We start from the raw sequence: 16,346 nt of genomic DNA, 5'->3' as shown, positions 1-16,346 counted from the left end.
GCACAGAGCAAGCAGTATGGCTGTTGGCATTGTCATGCTGGAGGGTCATGTCAGGATGAGCCTGCAGGAAGGGTACCACATGAGGGAGGAGGATATCTTCCCTGTAACGCACAGCGTTGAGATTGCCTGCAATGACAACAAGCTCAGTCTGATGATGCTGTGACACACTGCCCCAGACCATGACGGACCCTCCACCTCCAAATCGATCCCGCTCCAGAGTACAGGCCTCGGTGTAACGCTCATTCTTTCAACGATAAACGCGAATCCGACCATCACCCCTGGTGAGACAAAACCGCGACTCGTCAGTGAAGAGCACTTTTTGCCAGTCCTGTCTGGTCCAGCGACGGTGGGTTTGTGCCCATAGGCGACGTTGTTGCCGGTGATGTCTGGTGAAGACCTGCCTTACAACAGGCCTACAAGCCCTCAGTCCAGCCTCTCTCAGCCTATTGCGGACAGTCTGAGCACTGATGGAGGGATTGTGCGTTCCTGGTGTAACTCGGGCAGTTGTTGTTGCCATCCTGTACCTGTCCTGCAGGTGTGATGTTCGGATGTACCGATTCTGTGCAGGTGTTGTTACACAATGTCTGCCACTGCGAGGATGATCAGCTGTCCGTCCTGTCTCCCTGTAGCGCTGTCTTAGGCGTCTCACAGTACGGACATTGCAATTTATTGCCCTGGCCACAGGGCCTCCTTGCAGCATGCCTAAGGCACGTTCACGCAGATGAGCAGGGATCCTGGGCATCTTTCTTTTGGTGTTTTTCAGAGTCCGTAGAAAGGCCTCTTTAGTGTCCTAAGTTTTCATAACTGTTGTCAGTTTGGCACCGATGTGGATGTGATGAGGAGTCAGGCGCAGGACACAGAGGTTTAGTCCAACAAACTTTACTATAGTAAAGTGAACAATAATCACTACACGACCTCGAAATACAGAGGCGAGAAACAGTACGCAACATGCGTAAAACAAAACATGTAGAGCGCAAAACACACAGCTCAAACGACACGCGGACAACAACACACAATATAACTAACACAAAACAGGGAACTTATAGGACACGTAATTAGGACACAAACAGACACAGGTGTACCAGACAGACCAAAGCAATCAACACACGAAACATACAACGGTGGCAGCTAGTATTCCGGGGACGGCGAACGCCGAAGCCTGCCCGAACCAGGAGGAGGAGCAGCCTCGGCCGAAACCGTGACAGTACCCCCCCCTTGACGCGCGGCTCCAGCCGTGCGCCGACCCCGGTCTCGGGGACGGCCAGGAGGACGCGGACCCGGGCGCGTGGGATGCCCACGGTGGAACTCTGTCAGGAGGGATGGGTCGAGGATGTCCCTCCTAGGCACCCAGCACCGTTCCTCCGGACCGTACCCCTCCCACTCCACGAGATACTGGAGACCACTCCTCCGGCGCCTCGAGTCCAATATAGTCCGGACCCTGTACGCCGGTGCCCCCTCGATGTCCAAAGGGGGTGGAGGGGTCTCTCCTATCTCCTCCTCTTGGAGTGGACCAGCTACCACCGGCCTGAGAAGAGACACATGGAACGAGGGGTTAATATTTTTGTACTCAATAGGCAGTTGTAATCTGTAACACACCTCGTTCAATCTTCTCAGGACTTTGAAGGGCCCCACAAACCGCCGACCCAGCTTCCGGCAGGGCAGGCGGAGGGGCAGGTTTCGAGTCGAGAGCCAGACTCGATCTCCCGGTGCGTACACCGGCCCCTCACTGCGGTGGCGATCGGCGCTCGCCTTGTGTTGACGGATGGCACGCTGCAGATGGACATGGGCAGCGTCCCACGTCTCCTCCGAGCGCCGAATCCACTCGTCCACCGCAGGGGCCTCGGTCTGGCTCTCGTGCCACGGTGCCAGGACCGGCTGATACCCTAAAATACACTGGAAAGGTGTTAATCCGGTGGAGGAGTGGCGGAGAGAGTTCTGGGCCATCTCTGCCCAGGGGATATACCTCGACCACTCCTCCGGCCGGTCCCGGCAATAGGACCTCAAAAACCTACCCACATCCTGGTTCACACGTTCAACCTGCCCATTGCTCTCTGGGTGGTACCCCGAGGTAAGGCTAACCGAGACCCCCAGGCGTTCCATGAACGCCCCCCAGACTCTGGAGGTGAACTGGGGACCTCGGTCGGACACAATATCCTCGGGGACCCCATAGTGCCGGAACACGTGGGTAAAGAGGGCCTCGGCGGTCTGTAGGGCAGTAGGGAGACCCGGCAGTGGGAGGAGACGACAGGCCTTAGAAAACCGATCCACAACGACCAAAATGGTGGTATTACCCTGGGAAGGGGGTAGATCGGTCACAAAATCCACCGAGAGGTGGGACCATGGTCGTTGTGGAACGGGCAGAGGATGTAACTTACCCCTGGGCAAATGTCTAGGTGCCTTACACTGGGCACACACCGAGCAGGAGGAGACATAAACCCTCACATCCCTGGCTAACGTTGGCCACCAGTATTTCACGCTAAGGCAGTGCACCGTCCGACCAATACCAGGATGTCCAGAGGAGGGTGATGTATGAGCCCAAGAAATAAGCCGATCACGAACCTCGAGCGGAACGTACGTCCGCCCCACAGGACACTCGGGGGGAGTAGGGTCGGTACGCAGCGCCCGCTCGATTTCCGTATCGACCTCCCATACTACCGGAGCCACCAGACAAGACTCCGGCAGTATGGAAGTAGGCTCAATGGACCTCTCCTCTGTGTCATACTGCCGGGACAGGGCGTCTGCCTTACCGTTCTGGGACCCAGGGATGTATGTGATCTTAAAAACAAACCGGGTCAGGAACATGTTCCACCTAGCCTGACGAGGGTTCAATCTCCTAGCTGCCCGGATGTACTCCAGGTTACGGTGATCAGTCAGAATGAGGAAAGGGTGTTGAGCCCCCTCAAGCCAATGCCTCCACACCTTTAGGGCCTGGACTACAGCTAACAGCTCCCTGTCCCCAACGTCATAATTGCGCTCCGCCGAGCTGAGCTTCTTAGAGTAGAACGCACAGGGGCGGAGCTTAGGTGGCGTGCCGGACCGTTGTGACAGGACTGCCCCAATACCGGTCTCGGACGCGTCCACCTCTACTTGGAAAGGCAAAGAGGGATCCGGATGCGCCAGCACCGGGGCCGAGACGAACAGGTTCTTCAGCTTGACAAATGCCCTGTCCGCCTCAGCTGACCACCGCAAGCGCACCGGACCCCCCTTTAGCAGGGACGTAATGGGAGCTGCAACCTGTCCAAAGCCCCGGATAAACCTCCGGTAGTAATTAGCAAAACCCAAGAACCGCTGCACCTCTTTTACGGTGGTTGGAGTTTGCCAATTACGCACAGCCGCTACCCGATCTACCTCTATCTCCACGCCAGACGCGGACAACCGATAACCCAAAAAGGAGACGGACTCCTGGAAGAACAGGCATTTCTCTGCCTTGACATACAAGTCATGCTCCAACAGTCGTCTCAATACTCGGCGCACCTGGGCTACATGCTCGGCTCGTGTAGAAGAATACACTAGAATGTCGTCAATGTACACCACTACACCCTGCCCATGCATGTCCCGGAAAATCTCGTCAACAAAGGATTGGAAGACTGAAGGAGCATTCATTAACCCGTATGGCATGACGAGATACTCGTAATGACCCGAGGTGGTGCTAAATGCTGTTTTCCATTCATCCCCCTCCCTAATGCGCACCAAATTGTACGCGCTCCTGAGATCCAACTTTGTGAAGAACCGCGCTCCGCGTAATGACTCCGTCATCGTCGCAATCAGTGGAAGTGGGTAACTGTATTTTACTGTGATCTGATTGAGACTACGGTAATCAATACACGGGCGCAATCCCCCGTCCTTCTTCTTCACAAAGAAGAAACTCGAGGAGACCGGAGAAGTAGAGGACTGTATGTATCCCTGTGCCAAGGACTCGGCTATGTAAGTCTCCATAGCCGCAGTTTCCTCTTGAGACAGGGGATACACATGACTCCTGGGAAGAGCTGCTCCGGTCTGGAGATTTATCGCACAGTCCCCCTGTCTATGAGGAGGTAGCCGTGCTGCCCTCGATTTGCTAAACGCTAGTGCTAAATCCTCATACTCAGGGGGAATGCGCAGTGCGGGCACTTGGTTCGGACTCTTTACCGAGGTCGCCCCTATGGAAACACCTAGACATCTCCCTACACACTGGGCAGACCATTCCATAAGAGCCCTCTGTTGCCACGCTATGGTAGGATCGTGGGTGCTTAACCAGGGAAGCCCCAACACCACTGGGTACGCAGGAGAGTCAATCAGATAGAACTGAATGATTTCCTCATGACCCCCCTGCGTCGTCATCGTCAGCGGTGCTGTGACATCCCTGATCAGACCCGACCCCAACGGCCGGCTGTCTAATGCGTGGACAGGGAATGGAACTTCTACCGGCCGAAGGGGAATTCCTAACCTAGCACAAAATGCCCGATCAATAAAGTTCCCAGCTGCGCCTGAATCTACTAGCGCCTTATGCTGGGAATGAGGTGCCACCTGTGGAAAACGCACAGGAATACTCATGTGACCAACAGAGAGCTCTGGGTAAGTGGGGCGCCTACTCACCTGAAATGACTCCCCAGTGCGTGACCTGTTGTCCCCTCTCTCAGAAGACCCTCCCCAGCACCTGGCCGCGGTGTGTCCTCCACGGCCACAGTTGGTGCAGGGGGTGGCCCCCCTCGGGTTCTCCCTCCTCCTCTCTCTAGCGCCAGCACCCCCGAGCTCCATAGGAATTGGCTCGGAGGTGCTGGAGGATGGAATGGACGACCCCCACTCGGGACGTCCGCGGGTGGCCAGCAGGGTGTCAAGCCGGATGGAGATGTCCACCAGCTGGTCGAAGCATAAGTTGGTGTCCCTGCAGGCCAGCTCACGACGAACGTCCTCTCGCAGGCTACACCGGTACTGGTCGATGAGGGCCCTCTCATTCCATCCTGCATCCGCAGCTAACGTCCGGAACTCCAGTGCGAACTCCTGTGCGCTCCTCTTCTCCTGTCGGAGGTAGAACAGACGCTCCCCCGCCGCCTTCCCTTCAGGTGGGTGATCGAAGACTGCCCGGAAGCGGCGGGAGAACTCAGCGTAGGTGATGGTAGCTGCGTCTATTCTCCTCCATTCGGCGTTGGCCCACTCCAACGCCTTTCCGGATAGACAGGAGATGAGGGCGGAGACGCTCTCGTATCCCGAGGGCGCTGGGTGTATAGTAGCCAGGTATAGTTCTACCTGCAGGAGGAACCCCTGACACCCGGCTGCAGAACCGTCATATGCCCTCGGGAGCGAGAGCCGAATACCACTGGGTTCCGGCGCTGAGAGAGGAGGACTGACCGGTGGTGATGGGATGGTGTATGAGGACGTGGGCACCTCTCCATTAGCCAACCGGTGCAGAGTGTTGGACACCTCGCCCAGAACGGCCTCCAGTTGCCGGATCATGGAGTCCTGCTGACTGAGCCGTTCTTCTAGCGACCAGGTTGTCGTCGCTGATCCTGCTGACTCCATAGATGGTGTGTTGTTCTGTCAGTTTGGCACCGATGTGGATGTGATGAGGAGTCAGGCGCAGGACACAGAGGTTTAGTCCAACAAACTTTACTATAGTAAAGTGAACAATAATCACTACACGACCTCGAAATACAGAGGCGAGAAACAGTACGCAACATGCGTAAAACAAAACATGTAGAGCGCAAAACACGCAGCTCAAACGACACGCGGACAACAACACACAATATAACTAACACAAAACAGGGAACTTATAGGACACGTAATTAGGACACAAACAGACACAGGTGTACCAGACAGACCAAAGCAATCAACACACGAAACATACAACGGTGGCAGCTAGTATTCCGGGGACGGCGAACGCCGAAGCCTGCCCGAACCAGGAGGAGGAGCAGCCTCGGCCGAAACCGTGACAACTGTAACCTTAATTGCCTACCGTCTGTAAGCTGTTAGTGTCTTAACGACCGTTCCACAGGTGCATGTTCATTAATTGTTTATGGTTCATTGAACAAGCATGGGAAACAGTGTTTAAACCCTTTACAATGAAGATCTGTGAAGTTATTTGGATTTTTACAAATTATCTTTGAAAGACAGTCCCGAAAAGGGACGTTTCTTTTTTTGCTGAGAATTCCACTCTGTAATCTCCGTTATTTCAACATGCTTTCATTGCTCGTATTGTATATAAATGTATAACTATATTTTGATCATATTTATATTTCTATAACTACATTTACAACTCCCTGTCCCATTTAGGGTGGCAGGTAGCCTAGCAGTTAGAGTGTAGGCCAATAACCGAAAGATCGCTGGTTCAAATACCCGAGCTGACAAGGTGAAAAATCTTTTGATACGCCCTTGAGCAAGGCACTTAACCCTAATTTGCTCCAGGGACGCCGTGCTACTATGGCTGACCCTGTAAAACACCACATTTCTCTTCACCTATCCGGTGTACCAATAACAATAATACAAATGTAAATAAATAAATGACATAATCTGCTGTTCCATTGGTCCAGCTCATCACCTCCTCTCTCTATTTCTGCTGTAGGAATGGGATCATTCTCCAGTACCTCGGCATCACTAGAGCACAGGTAAGACAGAAACCTTATCCCCATTTTACATGGGTCTGTTCTTACAATGTCTACTAAAGGCTATTTCTCCAGCAGTGTAGTGTCTGGCAGTATGAATGGCAGTATGCTGAGTTTGCCTCTAGTTCTCCTACTCTTCTTCGTCCAGCATCTCTGAGGAGGACCCGGGGCCACTGCGGAGCGACACTGAGGGAAGACAGGGGACCAAGGTCAGCCGCACCTTCAGTTATCTCAAGAGCAAGATGAGTACTAAGAAGAACAAGGTGAGTCTGTCCATTTAAGCCTCTCTTCCTCCTGCACTAGCAGAGCAAATCACATGTTATTTGTCACATTCTTCGTAAACAACAAGAGGTGTGGACTAACAGTGAAATAACAGGCATAGGGCCTGGCTCAGAATTGCCCCTGAGGGGATAAATAAATAAATATTGAAGTTAATTGAATTGAAGAAGCCCCAGTAGTACACTACCTTTTCAGTCTGACCCTAACGCTATTGTCCATATTGGTGTTGAATCCAATGGATTATTAGGTGTCTAAAGGTTTCTCATTACAGTTCTTTGGATACAAGTTTTCAGGTTATAATTTATGTCCAGGTTAATAACAGAGTGTAGGCTAATACACATATTACAATCTCAAAACTGTTGATTCCGGAATAAGATACTTTTCCCTGATGCGTATCTGTGTTCTGGGTGTCATAATCAGATTGTAAATGACTGTGAGGGAGTATACAGTATATATCTGCTCGGTAAGTGTATCTGGCTGTGAGTCTTTGAGTTGTGAGAAGCAGAGTGAGGCGCCTGGTCTGCACGCAGTAGGAAAGCCAAACAGGAAACAGATGCATGCAGTGGTTTGTCTCAAACAGACGTCTGTATGGCATCACTGCTGCTACGAAAGCAAACCACAATTTGTTCAGACCTAATAACATTAGACTTCCTGATAACATTAAGGGAAATAACAGTAATGCCCAGACCATGCATCAACACAGTTCTCATGTGATTTGATTTCGCTGTGATTGTATCCAAAACAATATCTCATCTTTTTTTAGCAGGCCTAGTTATTACATAGAAGAACATGCTTATAATCAAAAATGCTACTTAATCCATAACACATGAACACTGACCGAGTAAAATGTCCAATGTTTGTATGGCTTCCAATTTGGGCTTTGAAAGTATGTACCTTGTACGGTGCATCCGGAAAGTATTCAGACCCTTTGACTTTTTCCACATTTTGTTGCATTACAGCCTTATTCTAAAATGTATTAAAGTGTTTTTCCCCCCCTCATCAATCTACACACAATACCCCATAATGACAAAGCAAAAACAGGTTTTTAGAAAATGTTGCTAATTTTAGCAAAAACAATAGAAAACTGAAATATCACATGTACGGTCGTATTCAGACCCTTTACTCAGTACTTTGTTGAAGCACCTTTGGCAGCAATTACAGCCTAGAGTCTTCTTGGGTATGACGCTACAAGCTTGGCACACCTGTATTTGGGGAGTTTCTCCCATTGTTCTCTGCAGATCCTCTCAAGCTCTGTCAGGTTGGATGGGGAGCGTTTCTGCACAGCTATTTTCAGGTCTCTCCAGAGATGTTTGATCGGGTTCAAGTCCGGGCTCTGGCTGAGCCTCTCAAGGACATTTAGAGACTTGTCCCGAAGCCATTCCTGCGTTGTCTTGGCTGTGTGCTTAGGGTCATTGTCCTATTGGAAGGTGAACCTTCGCCCCAGTATGAGGTCCTGAGCGCTCTCGAGCAGGTTTTCTTCATCAAGGATCTCTCTGTACTTTGCTCCGTTCATCTTTGCCTCGATCCCGACTAGTCTCCCAGTCCCTGCCACTGAAAAACATCCCCACAGCATGATGCTGCCACCACCATGCTTCACCGTAGGGATGGTGCCAGGTTTCCTCCAGACGTGACGCTTGGCATTCAGGCCAAAGAGTTCAATCTTGGTTTCATCAGACCAGAGCATCTTGTTTCTCATGATCTGAGAGTCTTTAGATGCCTTTTGGCAAACTCCAAGCGGGCTGTCATGTGCCTTTTACTGAGGAGTGGCTTCCGTCTGGCCTCTCTACCATAAAGGCCTGATTGGTGAAGTGCTGCACAGATGGTTATCCTTCTGGAATGTTCTCCCATCTCCATAGAGGAACTCTAGAGCTCTGTCAAAGTGACCATCAGGCTCTTGGTCACCTCCCTGACCAAGGCCCTTCTCCCCCAATTTCTCAGTTTGGCCGGGCGACGATCTCTAGGATGAGTCTCGGTGGTTCCAAACTTCTTCCATTTAAGAATGATTGATGCCACTGTGTTCTTGGGGACCTTCAATGCTGCAGAAATATTTTGGTACCCTTCCTCAGATCTGTGCCACGAAACAATCCTGTCTCGGAGCTCCACGGACAAGTCCTTGAACCTCATGACTTGGTTTTTGATCTGACATGCACTGCCAACTGTGGGACCTTATATAGACAGGTGTGTGCCTTTCCAAATCATGTCCAATCAATTGAATTTACCACAGGTGGACTCCAATCAAGTTGTTGAAACATCCCAAGGATAATCAATGGAAACAGGATGCACCTGAGCTCAATTTCGAGTCTCATAGCAAAGGGTCTGAATACTTATGTAAATAAGGTATTTCTGTTTTTAATTTTTAATAAGTTAGCAAACATTTCTCAACCTCTTTTCGCTTTGTCATTGTTGGGTATTGTGTGTAGACTGAGAAGGAAAAACATTAATTGAATACATTTTAGAATAAGGCTGTAACGTAACAAAATGTAGAAAAAGGGAAGGGGTCTGAATACATTCCTAATGCACTGTACATACTGTACAAAAGTTTGCTGAGAATGTGAGCTAGATTAGAGGCCGGAAGCTGCAGTGGGGCTGGTGTGTAACGAAGACGGCAAAGCAGTCGGCACAGACGCTCATGGTACATCCATGGTAGCTCACTTCCTTCTGTTGGGCTGATGGCTGGCAACATGGGAACGCCAGAGTTCCGTTTGTAGATTCTGTATCGCCTGTTATTACAGACCAGCGTACAGACCAGCGTTCAGACAGACTGTCACTGTAATAATGTAACAGACAGACAGACAGACTGTCACTGTAATAATGTAACAGACAGACAGACATACTGCCACTGTGTTGTTGTGTAGACGGCTCCTGGCACACAGTCGCTCACTGAAGCTGAGGGCTGATGCAGTACAGGATGAGGTAGGGGATATTGGTTCTTTGTGTTGACTAACACCTGTCGCCTGTCTCACGGCTCAGACAGGAACAGGCTCTGAAACTCTTCTCTAAATACACATTCTTCCCTTTTTCAGGAGGAATTGCTTTAGCAACACATTTAGGTTGAGTCAGAATCATAGGATATTGGTTGTTTCATTTCCTGTACTGGTTATGAATGCGTGTCTACCTGTACAGTCAACCTGAGAGTGTGTTATTGGCCAGTCCAGTGTATTGTGTCTGTTGTTACACTGATATACTGGAACCTTTTGTCATAATTATGTTTCTGTTTGTTAATGAGACTGAATGAGACTTCTGGATTAAAACAAATACGGAAATATTGTGAAGGGGTTTTTGACAGCTGTCAAACACATGTGGTGTATACTTCCTCAGTACATCTTTGCGCAAATGACTCATATCTCTCGGCTTTGGCTAAGTACTATCCAAGTGTGAGATATATTTGTGAGCCCTTGATTGATTCAGTATCTCCGGAAAGCATGCACAGTGCCACAGTGCTTTGACTTAGAGAAATGATGGTATTTCCTTTGTATCTCTCTGCAGGAGAAGGAGAAGGCTCAGGGGAAGGAGAAAGACCCCAAGGAGAAGGAGAAAAAAAACCTGAACGGTCATCTCTTCAGCTCTGTGAACCCAGCCCCATCCACAACCTGCCACCAATGCAACAAACCCATTATCACTAAAGAAGCCTTCCTCTGCACCAGTAAGACAACAAATCTGTAATGATCTTATCAGAGTGTTTATGAGAAACCAGACTCCACAGAGTTATTTAGTCACTCTGTTCCATGGTAAGGGACCACTGCTCCACATTCCCCCCACCATCTCTATATGGCCAACAGCATGCATTAGAAGAGCAGAGTAGCCCACTCCCAATACTTTTTCTTAGAACTATTTTGTTTGTTGTCAGTCTGTCTGAAGCATGATGGACTAGGTGGGGCTGTCCCAGTGAATAGGAGTTGGGTGGTTAGAGGGAAAAGGGGACAGGGGAGGGATGTGGCCCTCGGCCAAGCCAGTCCACTCAGTCCCCTGTTTCACTGGGTTACATCACTCTGCCCCTGGCCCCTGACGCAGCTCTACTCTTACAGGCCGGCTGTGTGTCTCTCTCTCTCTCTCTCTCTCTCTCTCTCTCTCTCTCTCTCTGTCTCTGTCTCTGTCTCTGTCTCTGTCTCTGTCTCTCTCCTCTCTCTCTCTCGCTCTCTGGCAGAGGATGTGCTGTAAGCCCACACAGAATTGTGGCCCACATAGGGTTTGACGAGCAAAGTCCTAAACTTGAAACAAGCCCTTCGTTTTGACAATAGACATAGTTATTCAGAACATATTTTTTCTTGATCAGTGATTTTGATCCTTATCTTAGCTAAAAAGTCAAATAGGGCTTTGCGGAGAGTGAATTAGTTTTGTCTGAAATATTAATAATAGAGTGCAGTGTCTAATGGAGAGCTGCCTCCTCTCTCTGTTCTCTCAGCTTCACTTTGAGAGATTCAGTCTGTCTGTGTTTGACACACAATCAAAACAACTCCCACAAGTTGGCCTCGAAAAATATGAAGGACACACACACCCTGTTGCACAGCACAGTCCCCTCTCACTGTTTAAAACCTCCAGCTGGGAGAGAGCAACAGCACAGTCCCCTCTCACTGTTTAAAACCTCCAGCTGGGAGAGCGCAACAGCACAGTCCCCTCTCACTGTTTAAAACCTCCAGCTGGGAGAGAGCAACAGCACAGTCCCCTCTCACTGTTTAAAACCTCCAGCTGGGAGAGCGCAACAGCACAGTCCCCTCTCACTTTTTAAAACCTCCAGCTGGGAGAGAGCAACAGCACAGTCCCCTCTCACTGTTTAAAACCTCCAGCTGGGAGAGCGCAATAGCACAGTCCCCTCTCACTGTTTAAAACCTCCAGCTGGGAGAGCGCAACAGCACAGTCCCCTCTCACTGTTTAAAACCTCCAGCTGGGAGAGAGCAACAGCACAGTCCCCTCTCACTGTTTAAAACCTCCAGCTGGGAGAGCGCAACAGCACAGTCCCCTCTCACTTTTTAAAACCTCCAGCTGGGAGAGAGCAACAGCACAGTCCCCTCTCACTGTTTAAAACCTCCAGCTGGGAGAGAGCAACAGCACAGTCCCTTCTCACTGTTTAAAACCTCCAGCTGGGAGGGCGCAATAGCACAGTCCCCTCTCACTGTTTAAAACCTCCAGCTGGGAGAGAGCAACAGCACAGTCCCCTCTCACTGTTTAAAACCTCCAGCTGGGAGGGCCTGCTCATTGTTGTTTCTTCCTTCTTCCCATCTCTTTCCTCCCTGAAGTGTAGTTGTGTTGGTGTTGTTTGGATGGGCTTGACTGGAGGCGGAGCGGAACACTTTGAACTATATGGCCTGTTCATACTCTACACTCAGCCCTGATTCCTCTGTTAGTTATTGTGCAGCTTTTATGTTATTAGATCAACTGTTTTTATGGCGCCTGCTCTGAGTTACCCTCACCTTAACCTGGGCGTGTCTGCTAACTGTGTTCAGTAAACAAGACTTTGTAGTTGTTCAGAGGTCAGACTTGGAGAGCTGGGAGAGGTAAGACACTGTACACTGTCTGAAAGGGTAAACTAGGCAGAAACAGGGAAATTACCTTTTTCTTTACAGAACATAAATGCCATTTTGGGACTTTTTCAAATTATTTTATACAGCCTAAAATCAGGTGGAATCTGGATTTTCTCAGTGTACAGATTAGAGTTTCCTCTTGCTGCCTGTTTGTTTCTATAGGTCAGGGTGGTTCAGATTAGCAATGTTGATTTGGTATGAGTCATACCACCAAGCTAGCAGGTTTTTTACACTGTTGTGTGATCTTGTTGCATTGAAATTATATTATTTACACTAGTAGCAAGTAGCAACGTTGTCACCTGATGAAGGAGGAGGGAGAAATGGGTAGGTCTGACTACTCTGCTTTTCCTGCAGTCTATAACTGATTTTTCTACCAAATCTTTGTGCTAATGTTGTTTTTCTTCTGATGATTTCAGACTGCAATGCACAGGTCCATAAGGGCTGCAGAGAGAGTCTTCCTGTCTGTGTCAAGGTCAAAATGAAGGTAAGCTTGCTCTCAGCTGTCTACAATTCTTCTTCACTCAAACACACAGGAACAGAATGTGTCTGTTTGTCTGTCAGCACGCATCTGTGCGGGATCAGTCTCTGTCTAACGTGTGAATGAATGGGTAACAGGCTTGTTAATGGCATTGATGTATTGTAATACCATACTGTATTTTCAGCAGCAGAAGCAGCAAACAGTGCCAGATCCTGCGTCCGTATCCGGAGTCATGTTGAGAAGTAAATGTAATATATTTATTTGTCCACTAACTGTATGTATGTCTGTCTCTTATCTATGCATTGTTAATATTTTCCCCAAAAATGTTTTACATACAGTATATTTGTATTTATTTGACTTTGTGCATGTACAATTCCTGATATCCTTATGAGCTGTACTACTGTACATGCTAACTTCTTTGTGTGGTCAGCTACATCGTCTCGGGAGCGTCCGTGGTCGGCCACCTCGTCCACTGATGACCAGTCCATGGTTACGGTGGCGGCGGTGGTGCCTCGCAGGAATCCCAGCATCCTCCCCTTCAACAAAAGCAACCTGTCCAAGAGCATCTCCATCAGCAACATCGCAGGGTGAGACACAACACCACTCAATCACCAACCAACTCACTATTGCCTCTTACACACTTGGGTTTTACAACTGATGTACATTTTCATGCTGACACACTCATCAACAGTACTGTATGTGTTGTATCACAAGTGTTGTGTCAAATGCATTGTACATCAATTGTACAGCCAGAGTGTATACACGATTTATGTTATCACTGTAATAGTCACTCCTTCACCAACTCTGTTTCTCTCTTCCACCCTGTCTGTCTGTCTGTCCATGCAGGCCATTGATGGATGAGATGCCACTGAAGGGCCTGAAGTACCTGTCCCAGTCTACAGACTCACTGCACAAGACCTCCAAGGTCAATGAGTCCACTGAGTCTCTCACTGATGAAGGTAAGGTAGAGAGCTGGAGAGTTATCACTGTGACAGAGCCTATTTGCTGTAGTCTCTCATTGTAGGGATCGGTTCAAAGGAGTGAGCAAATATGACATGTTCGGATTTCCTCTGATGTTTTCAGCCGTTGTTTTGCATTACTTTGTATTGGTCCACTTTACAGCATATGTGAGTGTAGGAGAGCAAATGTATGCTTACAGTACGTACAGTCTGGCCACCCCTGCCCCGTCCATACTAACTGTTCCTGTGTGTGTTGTCCTAGGGACTGAGATGATGGACAGCCAGCTGATGGGAGAGTTTGAGGCAGAGTCTAAGGATCTGGAGGCAGACTCCTGGACCTTCACTGTGGATAAGAAGTATGTGAAGGGGCTCAAGAAGGAGGTGGTCAAGAGACAGGACGTCATCTATGGTAGGAGGGCAACTCTCCCAATCCCACTCATTCCATCACATGTTCCCATCCTTTGTTTCAGTCAAAATCAGAAATAACTTCCTCCATTAGTAAATCCATTAGCTGCTCCTCTCTGTCTGTCACTCGCTCCCTGCGTGCAGCTCACTCTGCATGTGCTCTGCTCATGGCGACTCTGAGTCTGTGAGTATCCATAGCAATGGCTCTGCTTGGGCTGCTAGCTACTTTTCGTCACTCAACTCTGACAAAACTCAAGGAACATTATTATTTTCTGTCAAATAATCTCTCTTGTCTTATATTTGACGAGGTTGAAGCACTTCTGACGCCATGTTATGATCTTAGTCATATATGACTGTACTGCACAGCACAGCACGCGCAAATGGTCAGCTTCAAAATGTTAGTGATCAATTTAGTCCTGATGTATAATGTCGGGGCCGTCGGGCTTGGGTCGGATAGCAGAACTCTACCCCCACCCCCATCAAAGTTGCCCATCCCTGAAATACATGGAGTGCACAGTGCAATGAAGTGCTTACTTGCAGGTTTGCATATAGACTCGCATATAGAATCCCTATTAATTTAATAGGATCTCTGTGGGACTAATAGTAAAGATTTGTCCTTTTTAATATTAAAATGTATTACCTTTTAAAGTGGCATAAACACAACCAGTCATGATGTTTTCATCTGATTGTCAAACAATCACTTCAATAGGCTCCTGTAAGCCTGACCACCTGTATGCACTCACTAACTGTAAGTCGCTCTGGATAAGAGCGTCTGCTAACATGTAAATGTAAAAATCCATACACTGCACTGGGCACCCGCCATTTGATGAATGGAAAGAGACATCTGTTAAGGTGCCCGCATACTAGGTTCACTTTGCTCCTAGCATAACTCAGCTAGGTGAAGCGAATGTCTGTGCCTCACATACTCCCTTAAAAGACCTTAGCTTGAAAAACGAGAAAAAAGCAGCAATATTACTGTTTGTCCCTCTTGAGATGCCGTAGCAACAACAAATAAATAAATATTTATCAATCAAATCCTGCTGAACACCAAAATGAACAAAAATGTCACAATGTTTTCATAATATATGCGCAAACTGTTTCGACTGAGAAGCATGCGACAGGCTTTACAAAACACCAAAAAGTATAATGAATGACATTCAGTGATGACACTTGTAACCTGAATTGATGCGTCCACTGCTGTCCGCGTGCATCTCCATCTAGGCCACTCACCTCTGCCTTCGCAAAATGCCACCTTTATCGTCGAACCACACCGCATTTTGGAACGTATTACACATGTTTTTAAGTCCATTCGCAAAACAATGAATGCGACTGACATGCGTTAATGATAAATAAAAGTGTAATAGCTTACAGTTTTATTTGCATCTTTGTTTAATTATTGTGATAGGGTCATGTTTAACCAGGACGGCATACCCCCACTATTTATTTTGACGATACTCTTTACCGGACCGTACCAGCTTACTTTCACTCCTGGGTTAAACACAATGTGAGGGTGTTGTTAATTGGGATTTTGCACTATAACCCACTCTCTACCTCTCCCTCCTACCCTTCCCTTCCTGTCTCTCTGCAGAGCTGGTCCAGACAGAGATGCACCACGTACGGACGCTGAGGATCATGTCTGAGGTGTACAGTAAGAGCCTGCAGAAGGAGTTGCAGCTGGAGGCCCTGACGGTGGAGCGGATGTTCCCCATGCTGGACGAACTCCTGGATCTACACACACACTTCTTCACACACCTCCTGGAGCGGAAGAGGGAGTCCTCAATCGAGGGTCGGGATGACGGGAGCTTCCTCATCCACAAGATAGGAGACGTCCTTGTCTCACAGGTTAGCAGGGGGAGACTGTTTGTCGCCCTGAGGGGTTTAGCGATCCTTGTGGAAATGTTGTGGAAATGTTGACTAGTAGGCTAACCTGTAAGTTAACTTATTAATCTTATATGGGTTTTCTGGTCTTCAGTTCTCAGGGCCCAATGCGGACCGCATGAAGAAAGTCTACGGGAAATTCTGCAGTCACCACAACGAGGCGGTCAACTTTTATAAGGAGCTTCACACCAAAGACAAACGCTTCCAAGCCTTCATCAAGGTAACTAACTACTCTTTGTTGTACATGGTT

At 48.6% G+C, this 16,346-nt stretch overlaps 1 protein-coding gene across 1 annotated transcript in view; it reads left to right on the top strand.

Moving 5' to 3' along the window:
• Window positions 1-16,346, top strand: part of LOC311137460 (A-kinase anchor protein 13-like) — a 168,246-nt gene that overhangs the window by 140,742 nt on the left and 11,158 nt on the right. Inside the window, exons 16-25 of the mRNA XM_084171978.1 lie at window positions 6,539-6,581; window positions 6,727-6,841; window positions 10,344-10,500; window positions 12,793-12,860; window positions 13,039-13,096; window positions 13,285-13,441; window positions 13,701-13,813; window positions 14,076-14,222; window positions 15,807-16,060; window positions 16,191-16,316. Of these exons, the coding sequence (XP_084028104.1) occupies window positions 6,539-6,581; window positions 6,727-6,841; window positions 10,344-10,500; window positions 12,793-12,860; window positions 13,039-13,096; window positions 13,285-13,441; window positions 13,701-13,813; window positions 14,076-14,222; window positions 15,807-16,060; window positions 16,191-16,316 (1,238 nt within the window). The remainder of the gene's footprint in view (window positions 1-6,538; window positions 6,582-6,726; window positions 6,842-10,343; window positions 10,501-12,792; window positions 12,861-13,038; window positions 13,097-13,284; window positions 13,442-13,700; window positions 13,814-14,075; window positions 14,223-15,806; window positions 16,061-16,190; window positions 16,317-16,346) is intronic.

The sequence above is a fragment of the Coregonus lavaretus genome, assembly GCF_964263955.1.
Source record: "Coregonus lavaretus genome assembly, chromosome: 11".
Lineage (NCBI taxonomy): Eukaryota > Metazoa > Chordata > Actinopteri > Salmoniformes > Salmonidae > Coregonus > Coregonus lavaretus.
The sequence above is the reverse complement of the archived record's forward strand: the minus strand, read 5'-3'. Positions and strand labels throughout refer to the sequence as shown.